Consider the following 19911-nt stretch of genomic DNA (forward strand, 5'->3'; position numbering starts at 1 on the left):
CACCAACACACACATTTTTCCACTGTCCTATTTTGTTTTATTATTTAACATTTCATTTGGATTTCTAGAAAAAAAATGCTTTTTTTACGTTTGGGTTTCTGAAATGTATTTTTTTTTTGTCTTTACTAATATTAATTGTTTTGCCTTTTAATTGTTTTTGTGATTTTTTATGTGATTTGCACTTTAGGGCTACCGTATATCAGAAAGCAAAAAGTGCCTTTAATGTCAAGCTTTTATTGGTGTGATTTAACAGATTTGGAGTGGTAAAGATGTGAGGAGTCTTTCCGTCTGATCTGCTAGCATGTAATATAACACGTTTGATAGGTTTCCGTGTGAGGCTGAGCGGTGGCTGCTCTGCAGGTCGTGAGCAGGTAAAGTACAGGGCTCCTGGTTGAGCTAATGTTCTGGGTACGAGGATGTTTACGTTTTCACAGAAGCCTCTGTTTGTGAAAGAACATGAATGTCATGAATAAGGTGAGGGACGCCTGTGACTCATCGTGTTTCTGACAGGAAAAGAAGAGGAAAGAAGGGAGTGTTTCAAAGCAGGAGGAGTGAATAATGTCAGGATATATTGCTATAAACATTATACTCTAACTTTAGATCTAGTTTTAAAAAAACTGGACTTAATGTGAAGTAGAGCACATTTCCCAACAGAATAAATGGATCCTGTTATTATGTTATAATTGGGGGGTGGGCCGCCTGAAATCGCCGGCCCGTTCCATCATCATTCATGTGGGCGCAGCCCCCCCCTGCAGTTCTCACTTACCATGATTGTAACTCCAGTACGTGAGGATCACCATAAAATCAGGACCTCCTACAGGCATGTGCAGCAGACTCATAAATAGACATTTATTGCACCCTTGTTTGCAGCTCTTTGTGAGGGAGAATTTCCTGCTCTGGACCCCCCTCTGGTCTTTGATTTGCTCGGGTTGTGCTGTTTCTCGCAGCTTCCTGGTGTGCCTCATCTTTTTGGAGGAAATCCGATTGGACTGTTTGTGGCTTTAAAAGCATCATGAAGACAATCAGTTCATGGAATTCACCTTTGGGATCACACCTGACAAGTCACGCCAGATGGGTTGTCCTGCAGCTATATCGAGTCATATCAAGCCACGTCCACCTAATCTGTTCCTGAGAGGGATCATCAAGGCCATTGCTCCTGTTCCTGAAGGGGGTCACCAGGACCGCTCCTTCATGTTCCCTGTCCATTAGGTTGGTTGTCGCTCATCCCCCGTGGCCGTTTTTCCTGTTTTGGCGTAGGATTACCGGGGCTGCTCCCCTTCATGTTTCGTGTCCCTGGGGAGATTCGCTGGGATTACTTCTCTTCATGCCTATTCCAGAGGAGGGGATCTTATACCCGTCACATCCATCTGGTTGCAGGAACTCTGCCCTTCTGGGAAGGGGTACTTTGAGGAATCCATGCTTAGGTTTTGTCGCGTTTCAGTTAATTAAACGTTCTAAGTTTCTGCCACTAACCCCAGTCCCCTGCATTTTGCATCCTCTTCCAGCACTTCTTGACAGAATGACCTGACCACCTTGGACACGACAGGGGAATTTTTGCTGCAGTGGCAAAAAACGCTGCCACTGCCAAGTCCTTCCACACCAGATGGGTTGTCCTGGAGCTATGTCAAGTCATGTCAAGCCACGTCCAGCTAATCTGTTCCTGAGAGAGATTGTCTCGTGCCATCCTTCCTGTTCCTGTGGAGGGTCACCGGGGCCGCTCCTCTTCATGTGCCTGTTCCTAACAAGGGTCACCGGGACTGCTCCCCTTCGTGTTTCTCGTTCCTGGGGAGAGTCGCAGGGACTGCCAGTCTTTTTGCCTGTTCCTGAGGAGGAGTTCTGATATCCCTCACATCCGTCTGGTTGCAGGAGCGTTGTTTTCTCGACTTTTGTTTTGCTAGTAAGGGTCCCCTCCTCTTGGGTGCTTTGGGCATCTGGGATCTGCCCTTTTGGGAAGGGGTACTTTGAGGAATCTATGCTTTGGTTTTGTCACGTTTCAGCTAATGATGTACTTTAAGTTTCTGCTACTAAGGCTGGTCTGCATTTTGGGTCCTCCTCCAGACAAGAATTTAAGGACCTCAGACATGGTTTAGCAAACATCACACAGCTGCAGGCCGTTTACCAGAAGTGAGGGTACTAGGGTTTACAGACAAACCATTCACAACCGACTCCACTGCTTTGACTGGAATGACAGACGACTGTTAAAGGTGATTCCACTGATACCAAGACACCACCGTGAATGTTTGCACTACAAGACCATGTGACCTGGACAGTGCAGCAATGGTCTACCATCCTGTTCACTGATGAGTATTGGGTCACAGAAATTATGATTGTCAGCGTTGTTGGAGAAGGAGAGGTGAGTGATACACTGAGTTCAACATGGTCATCAGGGTTGGTTTTGGTGGAGCAGGAGAAACAATCTGGACCAGGGATAAGCAACTCCAGGCTTCGAGGGCCACAGCATAATTTCCACATATTCTAGCTTTAGTCATGACTGATTACACGGTTTAGGTGTGCCAGAGCAGGGTATATTGGACAACATGCAGGATTGCGGCCCTCGAGGCCTGGAGCAGCCTATCCCTGATCTGGACAGACATCACTATTCAGAGCTAAACTGATTTGGTTCTAGTAGATAGTCCAATCACTGCAGGTTCTGACCTCAGATGCATCACAGAACCATCATCATCCTCCAATTTCACCAGAACACCCCCAACTTTCTGTTCATGGATGATAACGCCCCACCACATGGAGCCAGAATTGTCAGAGATAGACTTCAGGAAGTGGGATTGTATCATACAGTATGACTTGAAATGGCCTCTGACCTGAGCCCCATAGTCTGGGACGAGTTGAAGCAGAGACTGGGTGATTTGGGACCCATAGTGACCAGCAGAACTGCATGTATCACTAGTGGAAGAGTGGAACACCTCAGAACAACATCATGAGTCTAGTGAGGAGAATGAGTCGTCACTGTAAAGCTGTCATTGCAGCAAATGGTGGAAATACCTGTTTATTGATATGGTCATTGTTTGTTATTTGAGGTTATCTTTATCATTGTCTTAATTTATATCAAACTAATGAAAATAGTATTTCTTCTCATTCATTGTTAGTAATATCAAAGAGAATAATTTACATTAAGTTTCAGACCAAATAGGAAAACCACTCATGAAAATATCCGTAACTTATTGTGAGTAGTGTATTTTCAGCACCTTTAAACCCCCCAGGCGTGTCTTATTGAACCCAGTGTTTGTTCTTAGCATGACTCATTTGTGCGTGCTCGGCATGGCTCACCTGTGTCACACTGTCCCTCATGGTGGGCGAGCGTTGTTTGCGAGTGGTGGTTGTGGCCATTGTGGTGGTTGTCTCCATGATCGTGGTGGACATGTCAGCCAGCGGGGTGGTGGAGGTGGTGTCGGTGGTGAGCACCGAGGGCACGTCGCCCACCAGCCGCAGGTTGCCCTGTGTCTGGATGTTGGGGTCGCCCTCAGCTGCCAGCTTGAGCACCTGCAGCCCGTTGTAGTACAGACCCGAGACCTGGCCCTGGAAGTGGCGCCCCTTGTCTCCACCACCGACTTTAATGAAAGCCTGGCTGTTGAAGATGGTCAGCTGGCGACCTGGTTGGGATTAGAGTCAATGTGATGAAGGAGATGGGAAGTGGAGATAAGGCAGGAGGAAAGAGAAAAAGACGGCAAAGAATGCAAATGAGCTCATCGTCTCTGTCCAAGTTTTAACACTAAATAAATCACTCTTTAAGCACAGACATTTAAGGGGGTGTCCTCAACAATGGGGCTTTTCTTGGTAACACTTTAGGAATATTAGACCCTGGAGAGCCGCAGTTTTTGCCGTCATGGATCTGTGCACATTTTCAGGAAGGCAGCGAGAATGTGGCAGTCAAATAGATTGCAGGGGCGGCTGCGGATTGACCCTGAGACTGATAGTTCACAGCAAAATGCATTTGATTTGCCCTGAAATTGAATATATTAGAACAGTGCTGTGTCTGTGTCATTGACCTTCAATGCACCTGAGCTGCACAATGATAAAGTACCTCTGCCAGCAGAAAAATGTCACCCCACTGCCATCCTAAGGAGCGAAAATGAGATCCAATGTTTAATTCATCAGCGGCTCTTCTCCGCGGTCATTACTATTCATCTGGATGGATAGATGGATGAAGGGAGGATGGGGTCAACCATTAAACCAGGGCCCAATACTAATGTGTTACCAGAGCGTGTGGTGAGGAGGGAGGAGGCTGGGGATTCTGACAGGTGGGGTTTCTCCTCCCGCGTTTTTCTTTCCGCTGATGTCAGATTAATTTTCAGCCTTTCTTTTTCATGTTTGCATCCCCATCTCTTTTGAATTTGCATCGTGGACTGTTGGAAACTTTCACCCCAATCAGGAGTCATGTGGGTACCAGCAGGTATTGGGGTAGGAAGGACTCTCCGGAAGAGAAAAATTGGGCCTTTTGTCATGGATTAATCCTCCCTCAAACGAAAGAGGAGATGTGCTTGTTAGAAGAACACACCATTAATGTGGGCTGGAGTCTTCAACCGCTGCCTGAAGACAGTGGGTTGATCTGAATGCGCTTTCTGCAGAGGTTCTGGAAAACTCTGCAGAGATTGGCCATTCCACACTCCCATTAACTCCTCATTATGTCTGCTGGAGACCCACGGGGTTCTGGGTTTACTTCCCTTAACTCCTTAATGATCAGACTTAATGTCAGGGATGTGAAGTGTTCACATGATGATCGTCTTACAATCGTCTCCTCATTTTACATATTTGGGGGATGTCAAACTGTCAACTTCAGCCAAACTACAAAGAATGCAGGAGAATACTTTTGATACTTTGTAAAACACAGTAAACACACAAACACCAATCACTCTTCCCACACATCAGCCCAGAGGGTTTCCGTTTCCACTCAGTTCAGCTTGAAGATGTTCTTGATCGGATCAAAGTTGAGAAAATTTGTATAAAAATGATGAGGTTGTTCTTTGGGATTTTCATACAAGATGTCCATTTATGTATATGTCAAAGTTATATATAGTTACAGATAACTAAACAAATAGGTTATTTATGTTAGTATATGTATAGTATACGTATAGAGTTATATCCAGCCCTCCAGATCATTTTATTTTATTGTTTTATCTTGTGCTCATTTCTAACTTGTATAATTTTGACAAAATATTTTTTTATGGAGAGTAAAATGTTGAAAGTTATTTGAGGTTCAAGTTGATTTACTCTGGAATAATATTCCTGCCTGTTTATTATTCATGATTATATTGAAAATCTTTGTTTGTTTTTTTTTAGTTGTTTTAATTTGGCATTTAGCTAATATTTTACCTGGCAATCAGCTTCAGTGATTTCAGCTATCAATTTCAGCCTCTTCAGTGGTCATATTCAGTTTACAACATTCACATTAGCTTTATTGCAGGTAATGCTATATATCTAGTATATAATTATGCTAAAAAGTTATGGTTTTAAAGATTTTAAAAAATTTAGTTAGAGTTTAGCTTAGAGTGTTCAATAAATGTTTATCCAGTTCGGCCCGCGACCTAAGTTGTGTTTTGGATTTTGGCCCCTGTGTGATTGAGTTTGACATCCTGCTCTATGAAATCAATGGTCTAAAACAGGGGTGTCCAAAGTCAGTCCTTGAGGTCCGGTGTCCTACATGTTTTCCAACCAACCTACCATTGAAGTTCTTTATTGACTAAACATACCTGATCCAGGTAATCAGTAGCAGAAAAAGCAGGATTTCTGGAAAACCAGCAGGAGGCCGGCCCTCGAGGCCTGACTTTCACACCCCTGGTCTAAACGCAGCTTGGCATGCAGGAGAGCACTTGGGTGGCCCATTTGCATTTTCATCCCGTCTGACCGGCAAGGATGGAACAAACAAACAAACAAAGAAACCAAAGAAAGGTGCCCTCTAGACGAGATAAATCAGTGTCGCTTTCGTGTCCGTCTCATCAGGATGAGGCTCTAACAAAGCCTGATGAAGTTATTGTTTCAGGGTCTGCCAGGTCAAATCAAAAGTGACATGTGGGTTTAGAGCCAATTTTTGTGGCGGGCAGGGGTGTGGAGAAAAAAAACGAGAAAACCTCTGCATGACAAGCAGCTCCCACTGCGACAGAGCGGGATGTGACACAGCTGCAGAGACGAGGACGTGTTCATAAACACTCAGGAAGTCTGTCAGCGATGCCTGGCCTTTTCCAGCTCCATTTATTTACATATGACTCTTCGTCGTGCCTACATATGAGTGAGGAGGCTGGCGGTGCATCGGGGCTGACGGCTTGTTGGTCTAATTCATTTGGATTTGTGGCTGCAGGTTTTCTCCCCGGGGCTTTTAAGGTGATAGACATTTAATGGGCTTTTGTGTGGGGGACCTTGTATGCGGGGCAGGGGTGGGGTGGGGGGAGGGCGCCTGGGCTGCATGACAAACAGCCTCTTATTAGGACGGCCATTTGGAGCCATACAATGCTCTAATTGACTGCAGTGCAGAGACTGGGATGGTCAGACCTCTGCAACACTGAGCTCAGCATCCTTCCTGCTGTACGGCGCCGTTCTAATGACTGAACAATCACGCCGCTTTTTCCACAGGAGAACATTTAGCTTATCACAAAGAAAATGGCGTGTAGTTGTTAGGGTAACGTCGTTGATATAGTTTCACCAACAATTTATTTAGTTTTTAAATATCAATGCAGAAAATAGAACATTTATTATTTTAATAATAGATTATTAAAGACTAAAAAGGCATCAGTCTTATATAACGATAAGGGCTGTGAAAGTTGACGCATTAACGCACGCGATTAAAAGATTTTTAATATTTATTAACGTCCTCAGGTGTCCTGTAGTGCACCTGTGAGATCAGCGTAATAAAACTATGTCTATAATAACTTTAATCTTTTTTTTACATTCTTTGATTGAGATTTTATTAAATTAAAAAGATAATATGGCATTTAGTTGCAGTTTTTGGACAAAAGCGATTTTTAATTTTAATAAATAAGGTGGAGAATTAACGTAAATCTGTAATACTGCCAGCAGCAGAGAACCTGCTAATGGGCGGAGCCAAACAGAGCTGTCTGCTGTTAGAAATCCAACAATGAGGAAACTAATTATTATTTTATTTTGGGATACATGAATTGACAACAATAACAAGCCACGGCGTTGTCTAAAAAACTGCGGAAACATCGTGGTTCTCACTGAAAGTCCTGAAAGGCAAGCAGTTCAGAATGGACAGACACGCCCCCACCTGTTTAGATTCCAGCTGAGTCAACCTGAAATACAGCTGGATCAAACTTCTCCCCCCTACATTTTTAAATTATTTTTCATAAACCAGTAAAAAAATATATGAGAAAAAAGAAAAAAAACGGAATTCCAGGAAAAATGTAAAATAGACAGAGGACATAGAAATTCTTATTTTTTGGGCTGCCTGGTGTGACTTAACCTGGATTTTTTGTATTTTCATTAAGAAACATGTTGATTAGTTTGTTGACAAATTTTATATTGTTGTTTTTATAGGATTACAACTAAAACTTTCTTTCTATGTTCTAAAAACAGTTTAATATTTTTGGGGTTTCCACAGCAAAATGAATCAAATTTTTCCAGATGGAATTTTCTGTTTTTGCATGATTTTACGTCTAGTGTGTGAATATAACATGTAAAAATGACCCAAAAATAAAGGTAGTATCACATAGGATAGGTGGTTTTGATTAAAATGTTACTAAATAAACAAGCAGGTAGTCTTTCGAATTGAAATTACAAAGGTAAATTTAAAAGTAAACAAAAGCTGAGTTTTAGACCCGCGATTAATTTTTTCCAGATTTGCGATTAATTAGTTAATTGTTTTAAATCAATTCTCGGCCCTAATTGTGACACCTTAACCAGCTTTAGTGTCTATTATGATGATAGATCTTCACTTAGAGTGTCTAACATTAAAAAATACAAGTGTCTCCTCTTAAATATACATCCCAATTGCAGCATGGGCTCTAAAAAGGTGTCAATCATAAACGGAAGTAAACGTGTTCTGTGTGGAAGAGAGAAAAAAGGAATCTGCGTATAAACAGGTAACATAAAAAGCCGCCTGGAGCTGAGTGAGCAGTCAAACACCTCGCCTGTGATTATAGAGCCATATACATAAACATCAACAAGAGAAATGGCTCTGTTTCAAAGACGGCGTGTGGGGAGGAAAATCTTCTCCGCTCACCTAACTGTCATAAAAATGTCGTTTGTGAAGTTTTCACACAGAACGACAAAAACATTTTGTGAAGTGTGATCCTCGTTTTAAAAGACTTTTGAAGTCGCTAACTAATCATGTGGTTAACTCGGTGTGAGGTCTTCTAACACGTTTCAATCTTGGTTTTTGTCTAGTTTTAGATGAGAGTGTTTGACTGGAGGAGGCGCTCATATAGGGAGGAAAATGTCACAATTTTGAAACATCTCGCATTGTGAATCCAGCAGATGAAAACAGTGATTTGTATTTCCTTGTATTACATTTAGAAATAAATCATTCTTTTTTCTATTTAATGTTTACTAAGATAGACGCTATACTGTTGATTTTCTTGGTTTATTTAATAAATAATCTGTTAACTGCAGAAGTAGATAGTAGCAAGTTACAGGTACTTAGTTACATTTACTTGAGTAATTCCTGTAAAAAAATAGTACTCCATTTTCCTTGACCATTGTTTTCCAAATGTACTCACTTTTGTTGTAGTAAATCAATACATTAAAGTTGCGCTCTGATAAATCTATTTTTTCAAAGTATTCCCAGTGCTCTTTTAATTATGATTTTGCTGTTTTTAGCCAAAATTTAAAAATCATAGTCTCTGCAGAGCGGCAGGAAGTTTATCAGAAATTCACCTCTGAGTTGTGAGTGGGACCATTAATCCCCACCCCCCTTCCCTTCCCCGTTGGTGAGAGCCATGAGCAGAAAGCTTGTGGCTCGCTCAGTGTATTTCATACACTGAAAAAGTGAAATGTAATAAAATGAAATAACAAAAGTTTTGTAATTTGCTACATTTATAATTATTATTTTTTTTAATAAATCAACATTTTAAGTTGATGGATTACTCAACTCAGTTTTTTAATTTGCTAAAAACAAATATTTTCAAATGTAAAAACATGACAGAACTTCTGTTAATTGATCCAGCTTTTCACTTTTTACAGTTTACATCACAAATAAGCTCTTATTCAAACTTAGGCAGTACTTTTGTTACCTGTTACTTTTTAACTTTTAATAAAGTAAAAATTTGGATGTTAACGTTTGCAGTTACATACTTTTTTCAACACATAAAAACTCAGTCACACTTCAAAATGTTCAGCTTGTTCCAGGCTGCTTGTACTTTTGATAATGATATATTTTACGGCTTTTAAGATTTTACGCAATTCATGTGATTTTTCAGCCCTATTGATAAGAATAGGAAATTCTTCAAATCCTTCAAAAACTTTGTGTACTTTTGAAACTTAACCAATCATGTTATCAAAACATTCATCAAGTTCAGGACATTCCTGCTTGTACTTTTGGTATTCATACCTTTTACGTGTTTTAGAAATGTTATGCAATAATGCAACTTTACAAGACATTTTTCAAATTCTATGTGCACTTTCTGCAAATGAAAGCCCTTTAGCAACTAGCATTCTGACAAAACTTTAGCTCTATAGTTTAGAATTTCAGCAAATCCCTTCAGCAAATAAAGTTTTTCAACAGCGACATTCAGCAAAAAGCATTCACACTAGCATTATTGCAGATAATGAAACTTTTCTTTTTTTTTTTTTTTTTGCAGTTATTGTACTTTCACTTGAAAACCATGTTTGGATAGTATACCCAGCTCTGGTTAACAGCCATTTTGGATGAAAATCTCTGTTTAATTTCATTCTAAAGGTGCATTCACACCAAATGCAATTTGCGCGTCAAATTCGCGTGCCCGGCCCCTCTTTCGACGCGTGGCAAATTCGCTGCTCCCCGCCTGTCAAAAAAATGTGTTTCTGACGCCGCGGCCGCATTTGGGAGGAGCTACCAGCTCCATCTGTGGATGTCTCACTTAGAATGAATGGACACTTATGATGTTGAGGAATAAAGTTTATTTATTGTGAACAGAACATCAGTTATCATGTCTCCAAGTTTGGGTTTAGGCTTATTATTTAAAGAAATATTATTAACAATTATTAAAAGATTTTCCTGGTACAGGGGCTGTGTCTGTATGACAGCCGCTTCAGCTGTGTTTCTGTGTCTCTGTGGCTGAGCTTGAAGGCTGACTGTTTTCTATTAATACGAGGGGGAACAATAATATTAGAAGATTTTTTCCTTTTTTAATGTCTTGATGAGGCCAGAGTTTGGCACTAATTGGGTTTTATCTGGTTCCGGTGCCAAAGCAGTTCTTTGGTTACAGTTTCGTTTCCTTATCAGTGCCAATTTCAGTACTTCAGTAACAAAAAATAATGCCTACACCTTCCCAAATCAAAAGATTTTCATCACATCCCAAGTCATCACATATTGACCCATAGTTAAGACCTCCATGTTGACGTAGTTTTTTGACGTGGCTGTTCCCATTAAATCAGAGCTCCCCAATCTCTGAGTCGCAAACCGGTGGCCCGCCCCTCTTTCAGCGCGGAGCAAATCCGCTGCTCACCGCCTGTCAAACATGTGATCCTGAGCTAGACACCGTGTGTAGGTGTCTGTGAATCTGAAGGTGCTCACGTTCGGCCACGTCAGCGTGCATTCCAGCGGTCACCTGTAAAGAAGGCCGAAGTTCTGCTTTACGCGCGCTTGACCCCACAGAAAGCGGCACACCGACGCAGCCAGCACGAAAACACCCCCACACTTCCAATGAATGGAAGACACATAAATCAGATTTATTTATTGTGAGGAGTTCTACAAAAATCTACAAAAAAGGAAATCCTTCAAAGATTTTCTCATTACCAGAGCTTTTATCTCGCTCTGGGGGTGTGTCTGGATGACAACCACTTCCGCGGTCTCTGTGTCTGAGTTTGAAAGCTGTTCCACATTAACCTGAGAGGGAGGAAATAGAGTATCTATTTTATTAATGTCTCGAGGAAAATAAGTAAAATATCAGAGTTCAGGAGACCCGAGCAGGCTGTCTGTCTTGAGTGAGCTCCACTGAAGTCCGGGAGGCTGGCTGCAGCCGGAGAACCGCCGCGGTGCGACAGGACCTAATGCTCGTATTAGATTAGTCCTGCTGATCGGGTCACTGAAAACGTCACGTGCCCAAAGCTGAGTTCCTGATTAGCAGATGCGACGCAGTGAGCTGTCAAAGTTCAGGTATTTACATTTTGGCTGCGATTCGCGCCTCACCGCTCAAATCAAGCTGCTGCCAGACTTTCGCGCCCGTCGCTCAAATTGCACTGCGTGACTTCAATTCGCCTCAGACCGCGCCAGTACCATGGATTAACATCAGTGGCCACTTTAATTTTAATAGGTAAACAAACAAGCTTCTAACTAAAATGATAATGTTATTTTATGCTTTTTAAAAATAGTTGTTAGCACATATATAGCATCAAATTCAAATTGAAAAATGTGTCTTCTAAACCATAAAGCTATGTACTGTATTAACTTCCTGTGTCTGTCAGGAATGTTGAGCTGCTTCTCAGTAACACTGTTGACCAGAAGTGAAGAGCTCCTGAAGTGACAGCAGTCCTCCAGGATTCCTCCACTGAGACGACCTTTTTTCTCCCCCCTCAAACTTTCAGAGAGAAATGGCTCGTCACCTCTAAGCCGCGTTTGGTAATTACCATCTGAGCGGAGCTAAACCCGGTAGTGGGCTGGGTTCGGGCCACGCTTCGCCGGCTAATGCACAGATTGCTTGTCACAGGCTGTGAAATAATAACAGCATGTTTGGCGCTGCAGCTGGAAAGCAGTGAAGGTGCAGAAGGAGGGGAGAGTGTGGTGACACTAACCTGGAGGAGGGGATTGCTAGAGAGAAGGGATGTGGGGGTTAGGCTGGCAGACTAAGTGTCTATGGGGGGGTTGAAAAAGGCTGCAGCTGAGAGAGCAGAGAGCGCTATCTGTCACCCACCGCTGTCATCATTACGCCTCTCTCATCTTCCCTCCACTCCTGTTATCTCTCAGAGAGGAGGGCTGCCTTATGGTTGCATGGCGCTTGTGCCTGAAATGTTTCCTCTTTGCTGAGTTACAGGGTTGGGAGGATGGCCCAGACTTCACCTCTGTCGACATGCTGCTTTGTGATGTGTGGAATGGAAAGTTTGGGCCGTTTGAAGGCGAGTCTGTGTTCACAAATCCTAGCTGCAGAATTTCTCATGCTAGAATCAACAAACAAAAACTCCCCCATTTCCATTTTCTCCTTTAAAGATAAAAAAAGGAGAATAAGCAGCGAGTCAAAGAGGAGCCCGACACAAAGGGGTGGGCTAGGCTGCTGGAAAAGTCGATTATGGAGTGTTCTCAAGTTATCTCTGCGGCACAAGGCTCTCTTTGGTAATTAAGAGAGTTTTTCTCTTTTACGCATCAGAAGCTGGGTTGGTAGAATACTAAGAATTAATTGTGTTTGACAACTGAGATGAGCGGCCAAATGTGGCATGAAGACACTGCGCTGAAAGACTGGAGTTCGATCTGCAGATCTCTAGAGAGAATAAATAGGATTTATTCAAATGCTGCTTCACGGCTGATCTCAGATCTGTATGCAGGTCTTTCAACAGGGCGGTTAGCTCTTTTTTCTATTTCTTCCCATCCCTTTGATGTTTTTTTTTTTGATAGGAGACCATGAAATAGTGGACGCGTTCCTTTTCATTTCCAGCGACAGGCGCTCTCTTGTCGCCTCTTCGCTCGTCAGCAAACACGTTCCATTTCATTCAGTTTTCACTTTCTTCCCTCAAACGTAGCCATAACAGCGCAGTCAGATCAAATGAGGAAAGACGATAATGACTCTGCAGGAGGCCAGGCTCATCACAGCGTTGCAGGAACAAGGCCTCTGAGGGATCTGCTCTCTCTGTAGTCCAGACTGTAGCCAGATGTGGGAAAGTCTCTGATCTAAAGGGGGGTGTTCAGGAATTGCAGATATGGACCGATGCCTGGTCCGGAGATTTGATTTGAGCTCTGGCCGCACACCAAGTGGGATGACTTGATTGCTTTCGATTAGGGTCTGAGGGAACAAGACCGAACATTAGACCTGCTTCTCCAGTTTGCTTTTTAGGCACCAAAATGTGATGTTTTGGTCTTTGTTCCCATAAATCAGACGTGTCAAACTCAATCCCACAAGGGGCAAAAATCCAAAACACACCTCAGGTTAACATTTATTGAACACTCCAAGTAAAAACAGTAATGATTGAAAACCACATATACTGTATGAACAAGATTATGTTGTAAAACTTATATGAATTTAATCAGGAAGTAAATAATTACTTTCTGTAAAACTGTCAGTTTCTCTTCCTGTTGTTTCTCAACTAACTTTGCCTATTTATGCAAACAAAAAGACGTCCAATTACAAGCTTTTAGCAAGCTGGGTTACTTCCAATTGGTTGAAGGTTAACCACAGTGTATTGTGTTCAATAAAAATTTGGCAATTTTTTTACAGCACTTCAAATAATATGACAAATTTTTTTAAAATCATATAAAACAAAATAGTCTAATGCTGCGTTCACACCGAACATGATTTGTGCATCAAATTCAAACAGGATGCCTCTATTTGGACAGATCAAATTCAGAGCTGGACACTTGTCCAAAAACGTGTTCATAAACTTGACGCTCCAGACACATTTGGGAGGAGCTACCGCTAACTGATTTTAGCCTGATCGCTACATGGAGTGGTGTCTGTATATGTCTCATTGGAATGGAAGACGTGGATACGCCCAAATCGGAAAACTGTCTAGCTTTAAGTGGACGCTCAAATTACGAAGCTCTAATTGGACACTCCAATCCTGCTGCTGGACCATTGTCCTGCTCCCGATGGTTGCGTTATCAACTGATTTAACATTAAAACTGGACGCCCCAGACGCACTTATTTCATTTGGTCTGAACACAGCTTGAGAGATCAAAAATCTACGTTGTCATGTTTAAATCTGTTGTGTCAAATATATATTTAATTTTTGTTGCTAAAAATAAAAAAGGAAGAAAGAAGAGATTCTGTGATATAAGAGAATTTTCATAATCATGTATCATGTATGGAGACGTGTGGTGAGTCATGTGAGTCAGAAAGACACCTCCTGAGAAGAGGCTGTCAGAATGAGCTTGTTTCTGGGAGAGCTAGGACACATCAATACTGGATGCACTTGTGGAGATATTTGTTCTAATTTCTCCCACTTATAGTCTCAGGAGTTTGGTGGGGTTTACAGAATGGACAAGGAAAAAAAAATATATAAAAAAACCTGGGTGTGACAGATCCATCACGAGCAAAAAGGGAACACGTCTGAGTAAGTTTGGTTTGACATAGAGCTGTAGAAAACTTTTGGCACTTGGAATTTTTCCCCTCCATTGGGTCTCTGTAATTGCTGCCGTTTTGAATTTAGTCAGCAGGCACAGAGTGGGCTGGAGATGCTCACTCTGATCTGCCTCACACACAGTATGGGAGATTGGATAAAGGCTTTGGAATGAGATCCGGGGAGACAGCGCCACACCACAGCACGGCTCTCCTCCAGGACTCTGCTGGCTCCAACAACTTCCATTAAGGCCGGGTGTGACCAACATACCGACCTGGGAGAGCACGGGAGCATTTCTTCTGTCCACACTCCACTCTCTGTGAGATCTGACTGATGATGTGCTGAACTTTGAATAACTGGTGGAGGAAACCCACAGGGCTGAGTCTGCTTTGGACGACCTCAACAGCACGACCACACACTCAACAATTAACAAATAACACACAACAACAAATAACACATCCAAGTCTGCAGTGGTGAAAACATTAAACGTTAAAGGGACCTTCAGGTTAAAGCGTTCCAGAGCACAATTTGGGGTTCCTCATTTTAACCCTCTGAGTTTTCCAGTTGGATGTTTCCACAACGTGATTGTTTAGCATGGGTTAGAATACGGTTAGAAATTCGTTTTAGAGTTTTTGTTGGTTGCCACAACCTGTCCAAGTTCTTCCAAATGTTGCCGTCGATGGAGTTTATAACAAGGTTATAACTGAGGGCTCTCCATGTGTGCAGCCAGCAGGGCGGCGCTGGCGGCCAACGGAGCCCTCAGTGGTTAGTGTGGGCGGAGTTTGATTTGCTGTTAGGTGGTTAGATTCTGAAAACTGAAGCAGGAAACAACTTTAACCCTTTGAGCTCGAAATTCCCCACTAATCCACATTTGACCTCTGGTGACATTCAGATAGGGCCGCCACAATTAGTCGAATAATCAACGACTAATCGACTATTAAAATAGTCGACGACTAATTTAATAGTCGATTAGTTGTTACTTTATATTATATGGAGTCAGAGTGTAGTAAAGTTGAACAAAGTTGAGAGCGTTAAGCATCAACAAATGCAACTTTTTTCATTATTTGAGTCAGTGAGACCAAAACTTTATCTTTAGTGAAAAATAGTTCCTTGTTTCAGGTGCCGACCTCATTAGAGAGATCAGGAATATACTTTCACTCAAACTCATTTTGATAGGTGACCTTTGACCCTATATACCCTTCATATATAAAACTGATATTAAATTGTTCCATCATCTTGAGGGGCGGGGCATCTGTCAAAACGAGTTTGATGGGAAGTATATTCCTCATCTCTCTCTCAATTGATTTAATCTTGTTTTAATCCCAGAAACTAATGAAGGACAGAGGCGGCATAATTCATCAAAGTTTAATAAACTATCATCTTTATTGTCTTTATTTTTAGTTAGTTTAAAGCTAATGATGGTTAAGATGTGTGCTTTACATCCACCTGATTAGTCGACAAATCGGTAAAAATAATCTGTGATAAGTCAACTATTAAAATAATCGTTTGAGGCAGCCCTACAATCAGATGACATGTTTTGAACAAATCCAGTCATCTCGACAAAGAAGCCGCCTCCTAATGGAACACTTTTCCTGATCAAAGCCTTCATTTTGAGATTTTTTGGGGGTTATTTGTTTATTTCCCCTCAATTCTTCCCAATGTTCTCATTGAAATGATTGCATGCCGGCTCGTTTCAAACTATAGAAGAAAGAGAATAGTAGATGAACTTTCAAACTGTTTAGAGTTCCATAGTATGCACAAATCATTTCAGTAGCTCCACTTCTTTTTCATTTTTTTAAATTCTAATTTGGGTCCTAACTACCCTCAGCCGTGCGCGCTGCTGGAGAGCGCGCAAGTCGGTTTGAGAGAGCCGGATATGAATGCAAGGATTGTTTTGTTTCCATGAAATAAATATGCAGGCACTTAATTTCTCTTGTCTGTCGCATGAATACTTCATTTTTCTCTCTGAGACCGATTTTCTTTTCGGAATTCATCTCTGCCAGTGCTATCGTTCACATTTCAGAGAAACCCCTAAAGCTAATTGGCCTGCAATGAATAATTCATGATAGTGTTTGTACATCTTTAATGCAAAAAAACAAGTTTTTGAAAAAAATAAAAAGCTGCACCAGAACTGTGACTGTTCTTTACAGTAAAATGTTTTTTTGGATGCGAATTTCTGAGCAGATGTTTCTTTTTATCTGTTTTGAAGAATCAACCACCTCCAGCAGCTCAAACAAAGACGTTGGGTCGTTCGACACTCAAAGGGTTAAAGAGTCAAACCAAAAATGCTGGGCGGCCCAATGCTGCCACAGATGCTGATCATTTAGAGGAAAAAGCTTCAGCAGTCCCTTTAACTTTTAGTGAGTTTCAGGCGTTTTTTTTTTTTTTTAAGTCACTCACATCCTGCCAACAAAAGACACATGATAGAAGTTTTACATGTGCTCTGGTTATTAGGAGTTATGTTTGGTTATTGGGGGTTAAGACCCTGAAGAGATGCAGCCCCAGTTTAAGGCGCTTCGGTTGAAGTCTCCTGGTTGGATAATTTAGTTTTTTCAGCGTCGCTCCGTTTCGCCCTCAGCTATAACTGAGGGGAATCACATGACGCCGTTTCATCCAATCAACATAAAGCCAGAGCCTGATGGGTCTGAACGCCCCTGCTGCGTGGCACTGCACCTCATCCAGAGCGGTTAGGTTAAGTTAGGCAGTTAGATCATTTGTGGAGTTAAAGGGATTTTATTACCTTTTTCGAGTAGCCACTCGTCAACTACCCGACCGAGTCGGTATGGGATTCTTTGTCTAGCAATAGCCAGGCGCTCATAATCAGGGTTCCCTTTAAGAAATTTGGAGAAGACAAATTAAGAATGGATACAAGAAAATCTGGAAGTTAAAAGGTTAGAGGTTAGAAGGGAAACATAGCAAATGTTTATGTACTTTAAATCAGCTTTAGTTAGGACAGGAAGAACTTGTTTTGGGACTAGTTATTATGGTTAGGCAGGTTAACAACATTAAAATGACCTTTAAACATGTTTTAATCTTGTAGAATGTTAAAAAGATTTATGAGATATTTAGATAGAAGACGGTTAAAATGGTTGAAATTCTGATAGTCCTCTGCAAAAACAGTAGTGAAGTGAGCTAAACACACACAAGGTATAGAATACAGCAGAAAAAAGTGTAACCGCCCTCCATAGAAACAGCTCTGTCGCTTCACACAAAGATGAAATAATCACACACACACAAGAAAAAGAACATTTCATGGTTGTTTTTCAGGAAGACACCTTTAGTTCCAATTCCAAACAAAGAGTTGCTGATTAGCGAGTCGCCACCTCTTAAATTTGACAGCAGCCCCTGAAACATCACTTCACTTTGAACCCGACTGCTTCTCTTCACCTGAAGCAGAGCGGATTAAACAAATCTGTCAGCCTCCTGTTTTCTCTGATTTTTTTCTTCTTCTTCTTTATTGTGCATTAATTGAGCGCTTCTCAGTGGCACTCGGCAATTAACATCACTTCATCATCGGTGCAAGAAGTTTCATCACTGCTTTGAAAACATATTATCCCCTCACTTCACTTCAATCAACCCCGGGGTCGTGCTGCGTAAATCACAAGCACTGTCAATGGAGCTGGAATGAGGAGAGATGAGGCGCCGGCGGTGACCGCGCCGCGGCTTTATTGGCGTCTGATGAGTCGGGGTCGTATCTGGAGAAGCCAAAGGTGGTTCAGAGGGAGGAGGAGCAAACTCTTAAAGACGTTCATATACTGTCGAAACATTCCCAGTGGTCTTTTAATTAGGATTTTTAGCCTAATTTAAAAAAAAATGTTTTTATGACATATTTTGTGCATGAAGTAAGCCCATCCCCACTTCCCATCATCCCTTGCTGCCCAAAGGGATGTAACAAATAAGCTCTTTATCAAACTGCATTTTTATCTGCCCTTGATTCAGATCATTTGAACAAAAAAAACACAATTTTAATTTAAAAAATGCATGTTAAAGGGACCATACCATGAAGTATGTTGAGCTTTAAGTGTATCATACTGTTCATACATCACTATAAAGAACTCCAATTTCTGAGTAATCCTCTAAGAACCTGCGCTCTAAGCACCTCACATGCTGATGTCACAAGGTGAGACCCGCCCCTCCAGGGAGAGTCTGCTCCGCCCCCATGCTAACACAAACACGGCTAGAGCTAGCTGCGATCAGCCAGCTTCACACAGGCTTGTTCACAGCAACGAGATGAGATGAATCCTAAAGGTATCAGATAATGGCCCAAGCAGACGGGGATATCAGGAAGACGGCAGAAAAAAGGGAGCAGACTATTTCCTGGTGGAGAAAGGGAGCAGCGAATTGAGAGAACTGGTTTAAATGTGAATTATTGAGCAACAGCAGGAAGGTAAATGGATCCTCAGAATATTTTTGATACAGAGATTATATGTCATCATTTCAATAAATCCTAAAATGTTCATCAGATGGTGTTTTTTGCATTTTTTGACCAAATTTCCCATCAAAATGGACCCATTAGCCATCACCAATCTGTCTGCGCCAAATTTTGGGGACAAACGCCGAGCTGGGCTGTATGTGCATAAACATATATATATATTTTTTAATGGATTTTTTTTATTTATTTTTTTTTGATGACACACTGAAAAGGACGGCTTTAGGTTGACATCATGAAATGGGCGACACCCTCTGGGAGCGAAAGGAGGAGCCACTTTTAATGTAAACATGCCTAGGATAGCACAACGGTTATGAAAATCATGGTATGCCCCATTTAAAAACACCAAAAACGCAATTTTTAGTGGAGTCGATCTTTATCATAATTAGGGCAATAAAGCCATAATGATAATTATCGCAATATAACTTTTTTCTCAATAGGAAATTAGTCTATCAAGAAAGACTTTTACTTTGAAGGGTGTTTTCTCCTCTTTGGCGAGTAAAAGTAAGAGTTAGTCACCACATGGTGAGTAAATGTTTGCATCTAAGTAGTTAATTTCTTCTGTCCTGCCCACTGTATGAACCTGTGGTTAAAAAAAAAAAAAAAAAAAAAAGCACAACACCTTCTAAGAATTAGCCTTTAGTTCCCATAGTTTATTCCCAGGATGTTGACAAAAATGTTTCAATTTTATTTTTATTCTGTAAAACGTGAAAATATGAGAATTTATTAGTAGAATTAATGCTTTTTCTGTTTTATTTATGTTCTCTTTTGAAACTTGAAAGCTTTTGCTTTCGTTTTCAGTTACCGTTTCTGGAAAAGAATTGTAGAATTATGTTCCTTCAGTGGATCTGTTGTGTTTAAAGTTTTATGGGAATAAAATATTTAAATCTAAATAGCCTGCCGATGATTACACCTATTCTGTTATGAAACACAGAGTGTTCACATTTGACAAATATAGTTAATTTATATCGTGATAAATATCGTTATCGCCCAATATGAAAAAATCGTGATGTATTGTAATGTAATGGAATGTAAAAAATTCCACATCGAACAGCCATAATCAAAATTAAAATATTTATCTGAGAAAGACTTGATTGAAGAAAGTTATAGAAAGA

At 41.2% G+C, this 19911-nt stretch overlaps 1 protein-coding gene across 7 annotated transcripts in view; it reads right to left on the bottom strand.

Moving 5' to 3' along the window:
* The window catches only part of nrxn2b (neurexin 2b), an 802710-nt gene that overhangs the window by 23239 nt on the left and 759560 nt on the right, over positions 1 to 19911 (bottom strand). For 6 of the 7 annotated variants that reach the window (XM_024287560.2, XM_024287558.2, XM_024287556.2 and 3 more), the window contains 2 exons: positions 17108 to 17197; positions 3286 to 3608 (listed from right to left, as the gene is read on the bottom strand). In XM_024287560.2, the coding sequence (XP_024143328.1) occupies positions 3286 to 3608; positions 17108 to 17197 (413 nt within the window). The remainder of the gene's footprint in view (positions 1 to 3285; positions 3609 to 17107; positions 17198 to 19911) is intronic. The other variant, XM_024287559.2, reaches the window with a different exon arrangement.

Source organism: Oryzias melastigma, linkage group LG18, assembly GCF_002922805.2.
Source record: "Oryzias melastigma strain HK-1 linkage group LG18, ASM292280v2, whole genome shotgun sequence".
NCBI classification, from domain to species: Eukaryota; Metazoa; Chordata; class Actinopteri; order Beloniformes; family Adrianichthyidae; genus Oryzias; species Oryzias melastigma.